The 21,464-nt window shown below is 44.9% G+C and overlaps 2 protein-coding genes across 2 annotated transcripts in view; one reads left to right on the top strand and one right to left on the bottom strand.

Moving 5' to 3' along the window:
* Window positions 1-21,464, top strand: part of KCNIP1 (potassium voltage-gated channel interacting protein 1) — a 685,047-nt gene that overhangs the window by 54,994 nt on the left and 608,589 nt on the right. The window lies entirely within an intron of this gene.
* KCNMB1 (potassium calcium-activated channel subfamily M regulatory beta subunit 1) overlaps window positions 15,228-21,464 on the bottom strand; it is a 56,321-nt gene continuing 50,084 nt past the window's right edge. The window contains exon 4 of the mRNA XM_083181769.1: window positions 15,228-16,579. Within this exon, the coding sequence (XP_083037895.1) occupies window positions 16,295-16,579 (285 nt within the window). The 3' untranslated portion in view covers window positions 15,228-16,294. The remainder of the gene's footprint in view (window positions 16,580-21,464) is intronic.

Raw genomic sequence — 21,464 nt, 5'->3', positions numbered from 1 at the left:
ATCGCAGGGAGAATTAGGACACACAGTTATTAAGAAACATGTCCTCAGAGAGAAATTTCAAAGCCTCTCTGCTTAGTTCACTGTGCGTGCAAAAGGGACGGTTCTAGATCAAGTGGAGTCTGGGGCAAAATTTCCCTTTGACTTTCACTCATGCAAAATGTAAGTAGTTTATAATAAGCTTAACGATAAATGGTGTAGGTCACTCATATCAGACCTCTAAGCCTTTTTCCCCCAGATTTGTACTTTTTCTTACATTAATTCAATTTTATTATTATTATTATTATTATTGTTATTATTTTTATCAGTTTTTTATATAGCGCACACATATTCCACACTGCTTTATAGAGAATATTTTAACATTCTCATCAGTCCCTGACTGTGATGACATCCTGATGTGGATCTTACAATCTACAGTATATTCCCTACCACATTTAAACACGCACACTTTTAATCTTGGGTTAATTTTGTTTGAAGCCACTTAACCTACCAGTATATATATTTTTAGATTGTGGGAGAAAACTGGAGTACCCGGAGTAAACCCACGCATGCACGGTAAAAATATACAATACAATACAATATACTGCACAGGTGGGAATTGAACCCAAGACCTTAGCTCTGTGAGGCTGTGACCCCTCTCTTCCCTAAACTAAATTACTGACATCTCTATACCTTACACTACATTACTTACCTCTCTATACTCTTCACCACATTACTGATCCCTCTATACCCCCACTACATTACTGACCACACTATACCCTCTACTACCTTGCTGACCCCTCTATATCCTACACTACATTGCTGACTTCTCTATATCCTACACTACATCACTGATCCCTCTATACTCTACACTACATTACAGACCTCTCTATGTCCTACACTTCATCACTGATCCATCTATACTCTACACTACATTACAGACCTCTCTATGTCCTACACTACATCACTGATCCCTCTATACTCTACACTGCATTACAGGCCTCTCTATGACCTACACTGCATTACAGACCTCTCTATGCCCTACACTACATCACTGACCCCTCTATAACCTACACTACAACACTGATCCCTTTATACTCTACACTACATTGCTGACCCCTCTATACTCTACCCTACATCACTGACCCCTGTATACCCTACACTACATTACTGATCCCTAAATACTCTACACTACAAACTGACCCCTCTATACCCTACACTACATGACGGACCCATCCATAGCTTACAATGCATCACTGACCCCTCTATACCCTACACTACATTGCTGACTTCTCTATACCCTACACTACATCACTGATCCCTCTATACTCTACACTACATTACAGACCTCTCTATGTCCTACACTACATCACTGACCCCTCTATAACCTACACTACAACACTGATCCCTTTATACCCTACACTACATTGCTATCACCTCTATACTCTACACTACATTACTGACCCCTATATACCCTACACTACATCATTGACCTCTCTATACCCTATACAACATCACTGACTTCTCTTTAAACTACATTGCTGACCTCTCTATATGCTACACTACATCACTGATCCCTCTATACCCTACACTACATTACTAACCCCTCTATACCCTACACTATATCACTGACCCCTCCATACCCTACACTGTGTCAATGACACCTCTATACTGTATACTACATCACTGACCTCTCTATACCCTACACTACATCACTGACCCCTCTTTACTCTATACTACATTACGGACCTCTCTATACCCTACACTACATTTCTGACCCCTATTTACTCTACACTACATTACTGATCTCTCTATATACGCTACACTACATCGCTGACCCCTCTATAACCTTCACTACCGGGCTGACCCCTCTATACCCTACACTATATTGCTATCTTCTCTATAAGTAAGAAATATTCTAAATGCTAATGTGCAAATCGCAATGCTAAGTAGAAAAAAAGAAATAAAGATTCTGTTCCAATTTACACCAACATGCAATGGGCCTACAGTAACTCATGTTTGTACATAATGGGCAGTTATCACACAGTGGTGCACATATTGGCAGACTACGCATGTTCTGCAATCATAATGCACATGCACCAAGGTGCTGCTTCAATGTCACTTGCATTGAGGATTTTAAGGATAATATTGGCCCTTATTCTGGTTGGTGCGGTCGAGCCGCATATGCGGCTCCGACCGCACCAGACGAATCCCCGCCCACCCTACGGATCGCCACGGCCGTCCGTACACGGACGGCTGGCGATCCGCATAAAAATGGTGGAGGCTACGCCTCCACCATGGTGGGAGCTGCCCCCTGCATTCGATGGTCGTCGACCATCGAAGGCAGGTCCGCACGCCGCGGCAGCTCCCGCAAGCTGAGACCACACGGACAATCGTCCGTGTGGTAGCTTGTATGGGGGCTGAAAGCTGACATCCGGCGACGTCAGCTTTCCGCCCCCATGAGTTGCGTCATGCCCTCATTAGCATGCGTACGCCCCGCGTTTGCATGGGAACGCCCATGAAACGCGGGGCGTATACATAGGGAAATGAGGGCATGAAGCCCCTCACTCCCCTATACGCCCCCTTTGCGGCGTAGTAACGTTATGTGCGGCGAATTCGCCTGCACATGCGCAGATTGACCTCTGCGCATGTGCAGACGGAAAACATCGGCGGTACGGCCGCACGCGGGCCGTACCGCGCGAATCAGAATAAGGGCCATTGATAGGAAGTAGCTGTTTGGAGCTGTCAATGGGGAGTCTATTGAGAGCGTTTAGAAAAACACAGTTGTGTCAAAGTCATTTTCAGGGCAGGTTTCTTCCATCTGCGGCGATCATGTACTCAGAGAAACATGGCACCAGTGATGCTACTGCTGGGGCCAGTTTGCATAGCCATAGGGCAACACTTAACCTCCATGTCACTTGTTCTTGCGTACAGGCTGCAAATGTATATGCAACTGTTATGGGTTTTGCGATATCTGTTCATTCCTAGGCTGCAACTTCACTTGCGAATATTAGCAGTTCTCTTAGAAAATCGCATCTGCAATTGAATTTCCATACACACATAAATCAGACCCAATGACGATAATTACTCAAAATAAAATTTGTAGATAAAATTCTGAGATATTATATGAAATTTGTTGCACTTTTATTTATTTCTATGGTTCCAAATCTGTTCTGCGTTATTACAAATGCAGACAAAAATGCAATAAATCATATGACAGGTGAGAACACAAAAGAAGTCTTTTAATGTCTTTAATGCAAAAACAGCTTTATTACATGTACAGATGTAGCCGGCCTCTTCCTTGCAGGGGCTGGTGAAACTATCGCCAGCCACCAGCTCCCGCTGGGGGGGCGTGAGACGCTCGTGCGCCCTGTCGCAATGGAGCTCCCCACCGCCGTCTGCCGCCTCCCCTGCCGGTCCTCATTGTAAATTATTTATTTTATACCGGTGCATATTTCATAAAAATTATGGCCAGGCACCAATAATGAGTAATCCTTATTCGTCTAAATGTACACTACAACCGATCAATATATTTTATATTGTGGCTAGTTGTGCATGTGGATGTCTATGGAATGTAGCCCATAGGAATAATGAGCTAACCTCATCTAAAGATATTTACTCAGGCATAGAAGTCCTGCAGGGAATAATACTGTGTGACATAATTTGTATAAGGGATACTACTTTTTAATGTGAACAGCTGGCTCTAATGTGTGGCATAATGTGTGTTAGGGGTACTACTGTGCGGCATAATGTGTATTTGGACTCTACTGTGCAGTACTACTGTATGGCGTAATGTGAATAAGGGACACTTCTTTGTGGAGTAATGTGAAAAAGGGTTACTATGGCCCTTATTCTGATCGGTGCGTACTTTCCCGAATTCTTTCGGATCGCGTTTTTTAGCCGTCTGCGCATGCGTGGGGAACGCCATGCGCATGTGCCACGCATGATCTCCGTACTTGTTCTCACTAATACCGTACAGAAATGTGCACCGCAATCACTCGGGCAATATGGGTGTGTAATGGGCGTCATGCGGAATGACACAGGGGCGTAGTTTCAAAGTGGGCTAAACTGGGCGGAAACATGGGCAGACACGGGGGAGTACACATATTTTGGTAGGCGTGCATTCGGACAGCACGCCGAATGCACGTGAACAAAAAGGGTAGAAATGTGCGGTGTCCAAAAGGCTAGTATTGCTTTGCGGACACCACTCGGTCATGCGCTAGGCAATCGGAACGCCTAATCAGGACGGACGCACCTCAACCAATGTCAGCTGAACACAATACAATCACCTACTTTACTCATTACTTGTTAATTACACGCTTCTCACTGCTACAATTGGAAGCATTGCAGCTTAAAGGGAACATTACATGCTGCACTTGTCACACACTTTTACACAGCAAATAATAAACACAACTTAATATTTATTATACTAATAGACATGTCACTTCTGCGTGTATCAATTAATACAGACATTTGTGGGGCCAAACTAACATTTATTAAAGCAACTTTTCAAAAAATGTCAAAACCATCACAAAACAAATGGTACCATAACAGGACTAAAAGTAAATAATATATAATAAATAGCCACAGCAGAATCATTAGGAACACATCAGGTGGCTTCACAACAAAAGTAGAGCACCAACACTTCAAGTACAGCACACAGTAATGGTAGCTGAAACAGGGCAACAGGGGAACCAAACATGACATTTGAACCGCGGGCAAATGTGGTGACCCTCGGCACGGATTTTGACACAGGATGCTGACACACACAGCTCAATGGAAGATTTGGGAAGACATAACGGTGGAGATTAATGGGGACACAAGTTCATTTGCAGGCACGTTTGCCCCTGGCAGGCTCCTTGCCACGTGCAGCAGCTCTTCGGCCTCGCCCACGGCCACAGTCAGATGGTGGGTCACGTGGAGCACATGCTGGGGAGGGGGTGGATGTTCTTCCCCCTCTGGCAGCAGGGAGTGATGATGGTGGTAATGCACCAGAAGCGGGTGACATTAGGACCCTATTGGTGGTAACTAGCTCCACCATAAGTTCATTATGGCGGAGGAGGAGTTCATTTTGCCGCAGGGCTTGATCAGCCAGCACCTGCAGGCTAGCAGCAATAGCTTGCTGGCTGGCACTCATAGCTTGCTGGCTGGCACTCATAGCCTGCAGGCTCGCAGCAATACTCTGGTGGCTGGTGGTCAAACCCTGCAGCACCTCCTCGGCCCTACGCACCCGCTCTGATGCCGAGTCTCCCTGCTGCACAATACTTTCTAGCACACGCCCCCACGTGGACAATTCAGCCGCGGACATTTCCGGCTGCTGCTGCACGGGCCTGCTACTGGGGCCAGGTGGCACAGACTCCACAACCTCCTCAAGAGAATCTTGACCAAGCGGTGGGGATGCTGTTGAACGAGAAAATACCAATTACCACACATTCCATGCCAAATTCAAAACATCTACTTATGGCCTGGCAAATAATTACCTTCAAGCGTAGAAGCCATCACTTCCGCTGGGGACTCGCTGTCTATGGTGCTCACCCCCCGGACCTCCTCCACTGCAATGCAGCACTGTGCCATCTCTTCCAGGGGGGCGAGCTTCAGCTTGCCAGGCATGGGGCCAGCCCCAGAGGTGTGGCTGTGTTCCCACCGCTGGGTCAATTTCTTCTTGAGGTTGCCTTTGAAGTCGTGCCACCTGCAATCAAAGTGTACATATTAATACATGTAACTCCTCATGTTTGCTGTAGCACCCATTGCAATCTGAAACCTAATACAACATGTGCCTACTGACACCAAACTTACATTATATTCATTTTTAAAACCAACCCTTAGAAGATACAACAACAGTCACCCTCCAATAACTATCAATTCAATGTCATGGCAAACATGTCTGTGCCTCCAAGCAACGTGACCACCCATTGACCAACTCCATCTAATATTGAATGTAAACATTACTGGACTTGTACTGCTCAAATGTAACACACATGTACTTGCCTCTTCTTAACGTGCTCCGCCTCACGAACTTGTGGAGCCACTGCATTAATCTCCGCCGTTATCTCCTCCCAGATCTTCCATCTCCTTGTGTGTGTCAACTTTACCGCTGGGCACTCTATCAAATCATGTGCCCGGGTCACCAGGATGTCAAGCTCCTGCGGTTCATATGCCATGTTTCTTGGGGTTGGTTCCTCTGTTGCCCGACTGGGGCCACGGGCACGGCCACTGGCACCGCCACTGCCACGGCCACGGCCACCGGTTGCTGTACTTGAAGTGCTGGGCTGGCTACTCTGTTGGGAAGCCACCTGCTGTGTTGCCAATGATTCTGCTGATGCTGAGGATGGGCCAGCTGCTGATTGGCCTGATGTTGATGGGCCATCTGGGTGCTCTGGGTTGAGGGGGACATAGGTGGTGTTGGCCTCCATGCGGGACAAGAGATTCTGCACCACCTGTTCTTCCTCTGACTCTGAGCCAGCCATGTTTGCAACAACTGTTTGCCTTTCTAGGACAACTTTAAATACTATTTCTGTAATTGGCGTTAATCAGCTGCAACCTGCGTTCCGTACGGCCGCGTTCCGTACGCCAGCGTCAACCGTGCGGCGCATACGGGACGCCCCTTGGTGTGGATAAATATTTCTCAAAAACCTGGCAAACTGAGTAAGTCTGATTTAGTAGCTAAATGCAGATTCCAACACCAAAGACCAAATAAAACTGAGGTCACACATGAAATGTATATTTGATAGTACATCTGTACTGTGCACTTGTTTGGTATGTAGTACAAATGACACTACCCATTCCATATGTAAATCCAGTCCACCACTTAGCCACAAGTAATCAGTGCTAGCATCCAAATCACATGTGAAAGCACTCCAAATTCAGGCTGGATTCTAGCTTCTTTTCATTCCACCTCTGTAGTATGGGCCAGTAGAAGGTAAGTGTACACATGGCAGCATGGCCTAATTTTGGGAAAAGGTCTGCCACTATTTGCTATGTTTCGGTTGCATAGCTTTCATTATAAAATAGCTGTTTAGTACCTTGTTGAGTTAGGTGTAAGTGTCTAGTGATGCAGACTATTTCACCTGGTGCTTATACCCATGTTTGGTGAATGTTATAGATTATATATAATGTGTTTACATCATAGTTTAGAGTGTGTGTTTAGGATGGGGGTGCGATGCAATGGGTTAGCCATATGTTCGGGCGCATACACGCTGTTAGTGTAACAATGAACAATAAAGTTAATACCAAATATCACTCTGACCAACCAATGACAGCACATGATTGTTTGATTTGTGCCATTGCTAAAATGGCTGCCTACCAGCGAGCACAACCATTCTCCACTGCGGAGCTGATGTCGCTGGTGGCAGTGATGGAGCGGAGACTGGGGCAGGCAGGCCCCTTCATCACGAATAGGGACAAGCGCCGGGCATATGTTGCGGCCCGGCGCCGCATATTCGCCCGCACTCATGTGCGGAGGACCATCGCCCAACTGGAGAGGCGATGGTCCGACCTGCGGAGGCGGGAGCCGGAGCGTCTGCAGGCTCTGAGGCGGCGTCTGCAACGCTGTAAGTATTTTCGCAAAATACATATAATTGACAGTGGCCAGGATTCGGTCTGCTTCAAAAGTGATAAAATGGAGAGTAATAAACAGGCAGCCAATCAGCTCCTACCTGGCATTTTACAACTACAGTCTGTGACATGACAGGAAGGAGCTGATTGGCTGCGTGTTTATCACTCTACATTGTATAACTTTTGAAGGCTAGTGCATCTAGGCCAGTGAGTGTTTGCATTTTCACATTATTTAATATTAATATTACATGAGGTCAATTGGGTGTTGATGACATAGAAAAGCTATATACTATATGTGTGATATATAACACATATATAATGTGGTTATGATATGTACTTGTTAGAGTGATTTCAATGTCAAATGACACTCACCCATTTTGTTTGTTTAACCCACAGCGCGGGAGAGAGCCAGACAGGCCCGTGAGGAGGCCACACAGGAGGCCCAGGAGGTGGCCAGTGAGGAGGCCACACAGGAGGCCCAGGAGGTGGCCAGTGAGGAGGCCACAGAGGAGGCCCAGGAGGTGGTCACGGAGGAGGACACAGAGGAGGCCCAGGAGGTGTCCCAGGAGGTCGGCCAGGAGGTCGAAGTGGAGGAGGAGGAGGTGACCCTACCCCTCCACGATTTGCCACCACCTCCCAATGTGGAGGATGAAGAGATGGTGGAGCTGCCTGGCAGGGGTTAGTAGACATAATGCATCATTACTGAGTTAGGTACAGTTTGTTATGTCGCACAGCTGATTAAATTTTGCTATAATATAGTAAAGAGTAGTCCAAAAAAATGGGAAACAACAGACACACTTTGGCCTTATAGGGCCATGCTGCAAACGTGCAATCTGGATGCTCATGTAGGTGATGAGTGTTTATTTATGGAGGCTCTTTGTATAGAAGCAACAATAAAATATCAATGGAATATGGGCAGGCCTGATTTATACTGGAGTCCCAAGTGGGCAGTTTGCCTGGGCTCCCCTCTAGCCAGTGGGCCCGTGTTGTTGTCATGTATTTTTGAAAGGTATTATGTAGGATGGATTGACCTTAGAAATTGTTTGGTGTATGGAAGCGGATTAGTGCTGCACTTTCACCTATCTGGCAATGTGACAAGGAATCATGAAGTAATGGGTAGAGGGACTAGGCTAGCATTTTAATGTGGTATCTATTCTATCTCTCTCTCTCTTGCAGTTTAGTTATTAAGCAGTAACATGCAGGTATATATGTATGGGTAAATGTGGCATGTTGTAGTGGGTGTATGTTTTCAGTTGAGTGAGGAGTCTTTGGCCAGGACAACTGTGAGTGATCCTCAAGTGTGGTTGTGTTTTTGATATATAGATTGTGAAATGTATATGTTACACAAGTGTGTGTGTGTGTGTGTGTGTGTGTGTGTGTGTGTGTGTGTGGTGGCAGCATCATGATCATATATTTGATGCCATTACATACAAGATTGGCTAAGTATTTGTTTGTATGTATGATTTCTCATGGTGTAGGTACTTAGGATTGACTGTACAAGGTGTACGTGAGTAGCATAATTAATGTTGTACCCCCTTTCTCATGCACACAGATTACCAGGAGCCAGCCCAGGGTGTTAGAGGGGCCCTCATGAGCTTGCGGGAGGACCTCAGGAGGATGACCGCACATGTCGAGGACCTATGTGTCCTGCTCCTGGACTAAATTTCTTCCATTTTGTTTGGTTATTAATAAAAGTTACCCGTTATTTAAGAAGTTGTCTGTGTGTTATTTTAGTATTTCACATTAAAAGTATAAATAGCATTTAAAACAAAAACATGTTGATGTTTAGATATGTACGCAGCAAAAGGGTACATCACATTTTTATCCCCATAGGGAATGTTAGGGTTAATGTATAGTGCTTGTAAGTGTTTAAGGATCAATTAGATAAATAACAGATGCCCAGGAGCAACAATCTGTTCTCAAAGTGGTTTGATAATTGCCTAAGTGTGTCATGTGATCTATTTGGGAACTCAGATAAGAGTAGTCTGTTTTTTTGCGTAAGTACACCGCATCTGTGCGTAGTGGCCGGCTCGCGTGCGTTCTGACACGGGAAGGCCGTGCATACGCGGTCACACCGTGAAGAATCTGACTGTTTCCCCCGCACACGCATGGTTTGTATGTCGTCCGTAAACACGCCCTGTTCTTGAAGAGTGAGTCCGTCCGAATGCGGAGGACACGTGGGCGTTTCTACGGACGTTAGCCATACGCCACCGCACAGCGTGGCGTGCGGACCGCACCGAAAGAATTCGCGAACGGCCGCACCGATCAGAATAAGGGCCTATATGTGGCATAATATGAGTATTGGGCACTGCTGTGTGGCGTGACGGGAATAAGGGGTACTTTACTGTGGAATAATGTGAATAAGGGACACAACTATTTGGTGTAATGTCATAAAGGGCATAGTGTGTGGCATAATATGAATAAGGGGATCTACCTTATAGTGTAACGTGAATAATTGACACTATTGTGTGGGGAAAGTGAATAAGAGACTACTGATATCCGAAATGGTAGTGCCACAGCAGATACCACCCTTGAGCCGCCCCTGCTGTGCATATCATGGCAGCATGCACAAATAATAAATTGTGATAAGGCCTGTAATATTTGTTTAGAAAAAAAAATTTAGAAACATAGAATTTGACGGCAGATAAGAACCATATGGCCAAACTAGTCTGCCCTTCAGGCAATCTCAACCCTTTTTAATCCTTACTTCTTTGTAATGATATTCATATGCCTATACCAAGCATGTTTAAATTGTTCTACTGTCTTAGCCTCTACCACCTCTGATGTGAAGTAATTTTTTCTAACATTTCCCCTGAACCTCCCTCCCTCCAGTTTCAGTGCATGTCCTTGTGTTCTAATACTTCTTTTCCTTTGAAGAAAATTTCCCTCCTGTACTATGTTAAAACCCTTGATATATTTGAAGATTTCTATCATGTACCCCCTTTCCCTTCTCTGCTCCAAACTATACATGTTAAGATCTTTTAGTCTATCCAGGTAAATTTTGTGATGTAGGCCATGCACCATTTTAGTTGCCCTTCTTTGTACACTCTCCAATGTATTTATATCCTTCTGGAGATATGGTCTCCAGAACTGGACACAGTATTCCAGATGAGGCCGTACCAATGACCTATAAAGTGGCATTATTATTTCTTTTTTCTGCTACTGATACCTCTTCCTGTGCAACCAAGCATCTGACTAGCCTTCCTCATTGCTTTGCTACATTGCTTTCCTGCCTTTAAGTCACTTGAAATAGTGACTCCTAGATCTCTTTCCTCCTCAGTAGTTTCCATTATAGTACCCTTGATACTATATTGAGCCTTTGGGTTTTTGAGTCCCAAGTGCATAATTTATACATTATGTTTACCAAGTGCATACATTTATAATAATAGGTTTTTGCATCTTTAAGTAATAAAATTATACTTTCAAGGTTCAAATTCTTTTTTGGTGGACAAATCACTGATGTCTAGCTAATAGTAGCTGCTGAGTGTGAAAATAAACATAAAAAGCAATAGTTAAACAAGCACATACAGGAAGAGGTAATGTTTAGTGCCCAGTAATCAAATAATGAAAGCTGCTGATGAGATATCTTTCTATGCTGGAATAGACTGATTTTATTAGCACCTTAATAGTATTAGGTTAATTAATCCCTGTTTTGTTTCTTACATTTCGCTGAATATAAAGAAGATAATACATTTAGATGACAGCAATATCAATGATTACATAATTACCGTAAGCTGTAAAATGGGATAATCAGACATATGGACCATGGTTCTGATTATGGTCCAATTGTAGTATACTTGTCTACTCTCCTGGAATGGGAAACTATACGCTACCTGCCTGCATCCCCCCTCACCGCAGCAGCAATGGCTTGCGTGACCTCATGGGTGGGGTAAGGGTGTCTGGTGTACTGCAGGCCTAACACTATGCTTATTTGCAAAGCAGATATTAAAAAAAAAATATTTCAAATATTGAAATGCGTGAAATGTAGAAAATTGGTATTTTGGAAGATGAGGAGGGGTGGTAGTGTATGGCTTTATTTGTGTACCAACTATGGGGGGGTTTCTAGTTCATTCGCTCCCCCGTGCATTCACAGTGGGAGGTGTTTGGTGGACTCGCAAAGCTGGCGTGGGCTAGCCTTGAAGATTTCCGGGCTATACCACTTTCTGATTAAGGATGGATATTGCATTGCGATGTTTCCCAACCATCAATGTTTTTGAACTGGTGATTGAGTTTTAGCATTTGATGGAGCCATTCCGATGTTTGCTGCCATTGAATGGTAAAAATTTGATGGTGTTGTGACGTTGATACTAAGTCTCACCCTCCAGTCCCATATGAAGGTGACCAGGGCCAGATGTTTTGCACATGCATAAAGTTTATATTTGCACATGGGCAAATCAAATAAATATTTTTTTATCAAATTATTTTGATGCAATGGTCAGTTATCATTGCATCAAAAGATTTGATGGCAGAAGTACAGCCATCATTTGATGGTGGGCTTTCAATATAAATTCCTTTTTCTGCATAGTGCATTATACGCTTAAGCCTCCTATTGGCTCAGGGGTGGGCTTAACTGTGTAATGAATTATGGTAAGCGCTTATGATCTCTGGGCAATTCCCCCTGCGATCACAGCTTGCACTCTCTCCCTGCATTCTGAAGGGTAAATCATGATTATAACATAATGCTGTGACATTGGTGGTAGGATTGCCAAAGTGTGTTTTTTCCAAAGCACAAGATTGCATGTGCTTCCGGTTCCGGTGGGGGCCAGGGATGGTCGCATGCATGTGGAGCTCCGACCTCCATGCTCCCATCCTCGGCCCTCGGAGGAGGGAGGTGCAGAGACAGTGGAGGGAGAAGCACCTGGATGGTGGACAGTAAACATAGAAAGATAGAATTTGATGGCAGATAAGAACCATTTGGCCCATCTAGTCTGCCCCATTTTTATCCTTCAGGTAATCTCAACCCTTTTGATCCTTATTTCATTGTAAGGATATTTATATGCCTATCCCAAGCATGTTTAAATTGTTCTACTGTCTTAGCCTCTACCACCTCTAAAGGTAGGCTATTCCACTTATCCACTACCCTTTCTGTGAAGTAATTTTTTCTAACATTTACCCTGAACCTCCCTCCAGTTTCAGTGCATGTCCTCGTGTTCTATTACTTATTTTCCTTTGAAGAAAATTTCCCTCCTGTACTATGTTAAAACCCTTCATACAGTATATTTGAATATTTCTATCATGTCCCTATTAACTATAAATGTTAAGATCTTTTAGTCTTTCCAGGTAAGTTTTGTGATGTAGGCCATGCACCATTTTAGTTGCCCTTCTTTGTACACTCTCCAATGTATTTATATCCTTCAGTAGACGGTCCATTTCAGCTGGCATTATATGGTATTAAATTTATTGAGGATTTTCCACAAAAAGGGAGTTGTATTTCCCTATGGCTGTTCAAGAAATAATTCCTCTATTTTCTGTAGCTGCGTCTGAAAATTCTTTCTGCTTAATACATAGCAACATTGTCTCAAGAGTAGACAAATATTGCAGACATACAAGTGCTCTATACAAGAGCTGGGAAGGGAGAAATAATATATGTACAACTCCCTTGGGAAACTAGACTGTGCGGATCAATCTCTCTGCTGCGTCTAAATTTTAGTCAGCCGGCAGGGTGACTAAACTTCTATATAGACGGGTTATGCATCTGCCGGCTGACTAAAATTTAGACGCATAACCCGTCTATATAGAACTTTAGTCACCCTGCCGGCTGACTAAAATTTAGACGCATAACTCATCTATAATTTCGCGTAACCGGTTTATACTGTATAGTGGGTTGTTATAAGAATGCCCTTAACCCAGCCCATTATGATAATTTTGTTTATATATGATGTGTCAATAGCCCAAATTGAGAGAGTGTGTACGGTGGTACAATATTTTGCTTGCGACTGTTTGGACGGGAGTACATCGGACGTCGCAAGTAAAATTGTACAGGTATGTACGCGCATATAGGCTGTTGTGGATGGTCCAACGCGTCTATGGTCGGTCGAACGGTCACAAGAAAACAGGGATTGTATATATGTGTACCCAGCTTAAGTCAGGGTTGCAGCCTTTTAATTGTGCCTCTCCAGGAGAAGCCTGGAGAGAAGACCAAATGCTGGAGGCCAGGGGGTGGGGCCAAGGCTGACAACACCAAGCCCCACCCCCATTCCAGATAAAATTTGCAATTTGTGGGTCTGTGAAAAAGGGGGCTGGGCTAAAGTAACACAAAATGATGTGATTTGCTTAATTTTAATTCTGCCTCTGCCCCAGTGAGTCATGAATTATGGTATTTGTTTCAGCAGTTTGGGGGATTGCAGGGGCTGTGGGGGGATACAGGACACTTGCCCACCTTTCCAGGAGGCCGGGAGGGGGACCTGATTTTTGGGAGCCTCCCGGCCATTCCAGGAGGGTAGGCAACCAGGGTTTAAGTGTCAGACTAACTCCTTGTCTTTGCAAATCTTGAGTGCTTGTATGCTGTGTATACTGTATTTGCATTTATGGTCTTTTTGTGAGGTTCTTTTGGGTGAATCCCTGAAACATCGGTATCCTGCAAAAACTGTGTAATATTGTTTTTTTTTTATTCTTACCCATGTTAATGGTTGTAGAAATACTTGCTCTTTTGCCTTTCACCAATATATCCAGTGATGGATTGATCCTACCTTGTCTTGATTCTGCCTACCGTTTTTATGGTGCCACCCACATTAGGCCACTTACAGAAATTATTCCAGGGACATTTTTTAGATCTCAATCCGTCCTTGATGCTGAAACATTCCAATCCATCAACCTTTATTAAAATGATTTTTTCAGATGAGAAAATAACATATTTACTTAAAAGTATGCAAAAGTTTATTAGATAAAATTACACCAGATATAAAATTGTACAACATCTGTGTTACCTCATTTGTTCTTAATTCCATACATTTTCTGAGCAAATCCTGGTTAAGAGCCCAATGGGAGTAATCTTTTATCTACAGATGTGACCTCAGACTCCTCACTCATCATTGCTTAAGTCGCACCAGAAGGCCTCTGTCAGCCGGCCAGGTCCTGTGAGACTCTGCTAACATCAGGGGTCTTTTTGTCTAATATGCATCTTAATTGCAACATGATGCAACGGGATGCGTTCGGCATCCCAGCAGACGGGATGCCAACAGTCACAATACTAGTGCATTGCTGAGGATTCCGGTGCCGGAATTCCGACTACGAGCATCCCATATGTAAGTATGATGGGGAGGGGGGAGGGTTAGGTTTAGGGAGGGACTTAGGGTTTGGCTGCGGGGCGGGGGAGGGTAAGGGTTTAGGCGTTGGGGTACAAAGGTTAGGGTTAGGCTGCACATTGGGGGGGGGGGCATACCACCACCACCATTGACTCGTATGGGTGTGAATTTGCATCTGAGCAAATCAACCAGAATAATGCCCCCTTGTCACACTATTTTCTTCTTTGTCGACCGTTTCCATGTCAACCTTTTAAATGTCACCCTGTTAAAGTTGACCTATACACTGTCAATGTAGACATTGGGCCAGATTCTCTAAGCTTTAAAAGTGATAAAATGGAGAGTGATAAACAGCCAGCCAATCAGCTCCTACCTGCCATGTCACAGACTGTGTTTGAATAATGTCAGGCAGGAGCTGATTGGCTGGCTGTTTATCACTCTCCATTTTATCACTTTTGAAGCTTAGAGACTCTGACCCAATGTCTGTCAGCCACTTGGATACCACTATACAGTGGCCGCTGTTTTTTTTCATGCCAAGTTCAGTAGCAACAGATACAAAGCTGTTGTACATCTAACTAATCAGAGCAGTCACCGTATGCGTCCGAGTCAGACCGTTTTTTTTCTGCAAAAAAAGATACCTGACGTTATCAGAGATGCGCGGGACCTGGCGGCTCTTTCGCACCAGCCATTGTTGGGAGGGTTCCAGTGGTACCTTGTCCCAATAATCTCTTTTGAAATAGTGGCTAATAGGTTACTATAGGTTAACACCATCTGGCAGTGGCATTATCCTATCCTGGCCAAGTTACAGAATGCTTAGCATTCCGGCAGCACTGCAGCCCTTATGGAAAGTAACCTATGGGGGCTGCATTTGCAGATGACAATGGTGGGACTGCGACAGATATTGGCAATATCTGTTGAGTCTGTTTTTGGAAAATATACTGTAAATGTTTAATGAAAATAGGCCCCATACTGCGTACTCACTGTATACCTGGGTGTATCTCATTCTCCTTCCATGTATTTACCTGCAGCTACTGTACATACTGTACAGACCTGTATCTGACTACAGGCACTTCATATACGTGCACATCACTCTGAAATACATACTGTGCGTAATATCTTACTCCTTTTGGTACTTTCAATAAGCAGATTATGAGCACACAAACCACCAGAAATCTGCAGTGTATGTCCCATATAGTAACAACCCCAGGAAACGTGCCCATACATTCTGCAGATGTTCTCCCGCTGCAGAAGATATGTATACTTTTTATTATAGAAAACTGTGTTGTGAATCTGTGACTGTATATTAAATATAGTGTCCCATCAAGTACAATGCATGCCTCTCCTATACGGAGAATGCGTCACCTTCATTTTCTTACCATATGAGTATTTGACACGTACAGTATTGTAGCTGTAAAACTGTGTTCAGGCCAGGCAATCTAATGAGACAGATATAGATACGTGTTCCGCCCCAGATTCCTCCGGGTTCAGAGCGGGTGTGGAAAGGAAAAAACGGTTTGACAAAATCAAGTGACTGCTTTGTTTGTCTGCACAGAAATCATGGCAAAATACTGACTTATCTTTACAATAATAACTACGCAAAGTCCGACTGTAAACATGGATGTTGGCCAAAAGAAACACAAGATCATCTTTTTTGGTCCAAATTTTCTTAGCAAAATAATACTTTTCTGTCTTCCCTTGGGGTCAAAGTAACAAGGGAATGAAGTGGACTGATTGAATTTCCCCTGTACCTCTTGTACATGCAGGGCCACTTCTGTGTAGTTCTCCTTGCACTCAGGTATATATGAGCACTGCAAAGATAAAAGAACAGCATTGGTATAAGAAAATGGTTAAATGATTATCAGTAACGGTGTTACCATGGGGCTCCAGCAGTAATATATAGCACACCAGTATCAGCATTGTTAGTGGCTCCCATTGGTAGTGGTCCCTTCTAATCACAGCTGAACAGATGGTCCAAGGGGGAGGTTATCCCCCCCCCCAGGACTGGCAGGTCAGACAGCAATTAGCAGAGAAAACTCCTCCAATGGGAAGCAAAGCCCATGCTTTATCAGCAGCGTTACCTGACTTCTTGCAGCTGCAGTCTGTGCAGTCTCTAGAAGCCTGGGCTGCTTGCTAGTTTGTGCACATGTGCAGGATCACGATACCATATATCCGCACAAGCCACAAGCAGGGCCGAAACTAGGGTTTTCAGCGCCCGGGGCAAAGCAGTCATTTGATGCCCCCCCCCCCCCCTTCCCCTGATTGGGGGGGGGGGGGGACCAGGGGCGTAACTAGATGTTTGAAGGCCCCAGAGCAAAAGTTAGTATGGGCCCCCTATTTAACAACTGATGGTGATAAATGTATGTAAAACATATTACTAGGACAGTAAAGATGGGCCCTCTTCAGCTCAGGGCCCCATAGCAGCTGCACCCTTTGCACCTATGGTAGTTACGGCCTTGGGGGGGACCAAATGACCGCCTTGCCCCGGGCTCCGGAAACCCAAGTATCCCTAGTATCAACTTCTATGCGTGATTGTAGAGTTCTGGCGGAGATTGGATGGATCATATACTAGTGATAACAACTGAGGCTGCAGACAGATACGTAATGGGAAGGATCCACTTTCAGCTGCGCAGACTTTCTTCACACTTTGGGGGTTTGCCACATTAACATGAGAAAGTAAACAGATTTCAGTTGCGAACGACTTAGAATCAGGCCCTTTAAGCATTACTTCTACTGACAACATACATACCTGTGTGCAGCCAGCGGCGGTCTGGGGACAGGCAGTGGGGTTCCGGGGACTGGTGTAGCTGCTGTAGCGGCAGCTTTCACTCCGTCCGTCTCCTACTAGCGCTATTGGTCTGGCGGCGGGAAGCACTGATGACTTTGAAAAGACTTGCCGGACGCTGATTGGCCGAATTCAGCCAATTAGCGTCCGGCAAGTCTTTTCAAAGTCATCAGCTCTTCCCGCCGTCACGCTAGTAGGAGACGGACGGAGTCAAAGTAAGCTACAGTGGCTACATCAGTCCCCGGAACCCCGCTGCCTGTCACCGGACTTCACAGCGCCCCTCCAGCGCCTGGTGCGCGTGACCCCCCCAGCCCCCCCCCCCTAGTTACGGCCCTGCCACAAGGTCGGTCACTATTGGTCAACAGTCAAAAGGTGGACAAATGAAAATTACGGTCAAAAGGTCACCACAAAAAAGTTTGACATGGAAAAAGGTCTACATGAGTTTTTTTTTTTTTTTTTTTGAATAAACATTTTATTGTTATTTCAAAAAGTACACATTCACAAATGTGCAATAGTAATGATTATATCAATAAACAATAAGAATTGAACAATATACAATGTCTGATGATTCTTACGTTTCAAGAGGGACAATTTGAATTTTATATATGAAGCAAAACCTGGAGGCCGTATGATCGGACCAGTGTTACGGACATTCTCCACCGCGGGTCACAGGTGTCATCTTGTTCCGTTAGTTGGCATAAAGAGCTTTTTCCTCAAGCTTACAGTCCCGATATTTGACCCGGGTAGGTCAATGAGCCTTGGCAACGAAAAATGTTTCCTCCTAATATATAGGTGAGTTGTCCCACTTGTGCTCAAAGTTTACATACATTATCAACAACTTCTACATCTACATTATATAAGAAAATCAGAAAAAAAGAGTTGAAGTAAGTAAGAAAGAGAGAGGGGAGAAGGGAAGGTGGGGAGGGAAGTATTATTTGGCTACGGGTCCTCTTCAACAATTTCTTAAACCTACTACATGAGTTTTTTATGATTTTTTTTTTAAAACCTAATTTACCATCCCAGTTGGCATGGATGGAGAGCAGAATAGTTTGCTAAGCCCAGCAAGGGATCAAGCCCGAAGCATTGCGAGTGCACCGAGCCACTCAGTAACTTATATGGTGTCCGTGTCAACCTATGTCGACATAGACACCAAAATACGAAACCCTGTGTCAACAATTTCCCATGTTGACCTTTTCCACATTGACCTTGTGCGTGTGTCGACATTTTGACCATGGCAACATAATGCATGGTGACCTTTTCCATGTGTCCACATTTTCCCTGTTGACCAATAGTGGTTTTCACTGTTGACCTAATAACTCATATTCTATAAGACTGGCATAGCAGATGTCCCAAGCATACTAAGTAGGATACGTCTGCCAGGCAGGCCTCTGCACCCCAGGTGTAGACATGCGCAGGGACAGAATGCTGCTTTTTGCGAGGGTGGAAAGTACACAAGCCTCATACCAGGTGCAGCATAGCTGCCTACTCTCCTGCATTCTGCAGGAGACTCCCTGAAATAACAGCAATCTCCCTCTCTCCCTCATTAGTCTAGCAATCTCCCTCATTTCACCTATCCCACATTACACTGTTACATTTTTGGGGAAAAAAGGAATGAGAGACAGACACATTTACTTTGATTCATCTGCACCATTTCCCAGCACTTTAGAAAGTATAGTAGCTCTTACTAACTGCTTTGGGGATCATCTACATTTGTATATAAGACATTTTAAAAGACTCCAGATGTAGCAGTACACACCCACATTTCTAGGTGCCACTTTCACAATCTCATTTCACAATCCCTCCATATACGGAACTAGACACGCCCTTTGGGAGGATGCAAAATTCTACTACCAACTATAAACTTCCTTAAAATAGTTTTCAAAAGTAGGCAAGTATGAGGTGCAGTGCTTAACAACAGCAGAAACAAATGAGGGCGTTCAACAGTGACTTCCTCAACTGATTTTGGTGAGATCATGCTACTTTTCGAGCACTGTCCCACTAATTTCTAAAAACTATTTCTGCAAACTGGTTTTAATATAATTTTCATTCACTGCGGATGATTATATATGGTTTTACTTTTATTATATAAATTTACTGATTATATTATGTGTAGCTTTTTCTCTTTAAAGATATTGTAACCAGTGAGGTTGATATGTGACCCTTGCCCTATAATTTGATAATCAGTATAAGGCTGCATGTTTCTGTGTTGTAGGATGGGAAGAGAACATTTTGCGGTACTTGTTTCCTATCTGGGCGCCCACGATCATAATCGCGGTCATCGGGGGTAAAATCGGGGCCATCGCGGGCATCGCGGCCGATAAAAAATCGGGTGCGATGTGCCAGACGCGATGCCCGCGATTTTTCCATAGAGAACAATGTTAAATGCCTCAATTTACCCGCGATGACCGCGATTTACCATAGGAAACAATGTTAAATGGATCAATTTCCCCAAATTATCATAGGGAACAATGGGAAATGGGGCAAAAACACCCCTGAACATAAAAATGTCCCCCCAAAAGTAGTTGATGCCACCCTGCCATCAACGCGAACCCGAAGCGTGGCGAGCGCAGCGAGCCCGCGAGGGGCGGCGGTACGCGTCCTCCGACCTTTTCATGCCCTACTATCCACTAGGGCGTGGAGTGAGAATAGAATAGTGTGGCGAGCGCAGCGAGCCACCGAGCCCGAAGCGTGGCGAGCGCAGCGAGCCCCGCGAGGGGACGCGGATACCTTCACAGGTAAACGCGTCCCCTCGCGGGCTTCCCAGGTGCCCGCGTCGCCATGGACACCTGGGAAGTCCGCGAGGGGACGCGTATAACTGTGAAGGTATCCGCGTCCCCTCGCGGGGCTCGCTGCGCTCGCCACGCTTCGGGCTCGGTGGCTCGCTGCGCTCGCCACACTATTCTATTCTCACTCCACGCCCTAGTGGATAGTAGGGCATGAAAAGGTCGGAGGACGCGTACCGCCGCCCCTCGCGGGCTCGCTGCGCTCGCCACGCTTCGGGTTCGCGTTGATGGCGGGGTGGCGTTAAAAATTTGGGGGGACATTTAAGGGTTAATGGGCTATGTGGCCCATTTAACATTGATTCCTATGGCCAAATCGGGTCCATTGAGCCATTTAACAGTAAAATCGGGTCCATCGGGCCTTTTAACATTGAATCCTATGGTAAATCGGGAGCATCGCGTCGTGGTGATCGCGGGTACATTTATGTCTGGCCGCGACGCGACCGACACGATTTCCATGTTTAACATGGGTTTCAATGGGAAATCGTGGGCATCGCGTCGGTCGCGTCGCGGCCAGACATAAATGTACCCGCGATCACCACGACGGTCGCCCAGATAGGAAACAAGTACCCATTTTGCCATTTCTCATGGGTCCTGTTCAGACTGGCATCCTTACACTACAGTATATGGGTTGTTATTCGGTATTAAGTATTTCTGACTGCTTAGAAAGGTGGTTCTCATAACACGGTTGTCCTTGAGAACAGATTAATAGACGTTATTTAGTTAGAATCATAAATGAAGCAATACTGCCCCTACCACTAATAAAGTAATAATATATGGATGCTGTATAGCTTGTGTACATTTCTGGGGCGACACCACCTCTAATCTCAAGAGGGATACAAAATTGTGATGCGCGACACATCTAAGCCCAGTGGTTCCCAAACTGTGTGCTGTGGCACCCTGGGTTGCCTTAAGGAAGTTGCAGGGGTAGTAAACTAGTAATAAGCAAAATCAGAACTGGCGGCTGCCTATCATAATCTGTGGACAAACAGAAGCAAATCCCTCAGCATATAAATGATTGAGCTCAGCTACAGCCATGGCCCGGCTCCAGCTGCCCGGCCGTGGCTGAAGCTGAGCTCAAATGTGGCTGTAGCTGTGTGTGGCGTGACCTTGCTAAAGTCACGCCACACA

Source organism: Crinia signifera, chromosome 4 (assembly GCF_055691185.1).
Source record: "Crinia signifera chromosome 4, ASM5569118v1, whole genome shotgun sequence".
Taxonomy (NCBI): domain Eukaryota; kingdom Metazoa; phylum Chordata; class Amphibia; order Anura; family Myobatrachidae; genus Crinia; species Crinia signifera.
The sequence above is the reverse complement of the archived record's forward strand: the minus strand, read 5'-3'. Positions and strand labels throughout refer to the sequence as shown.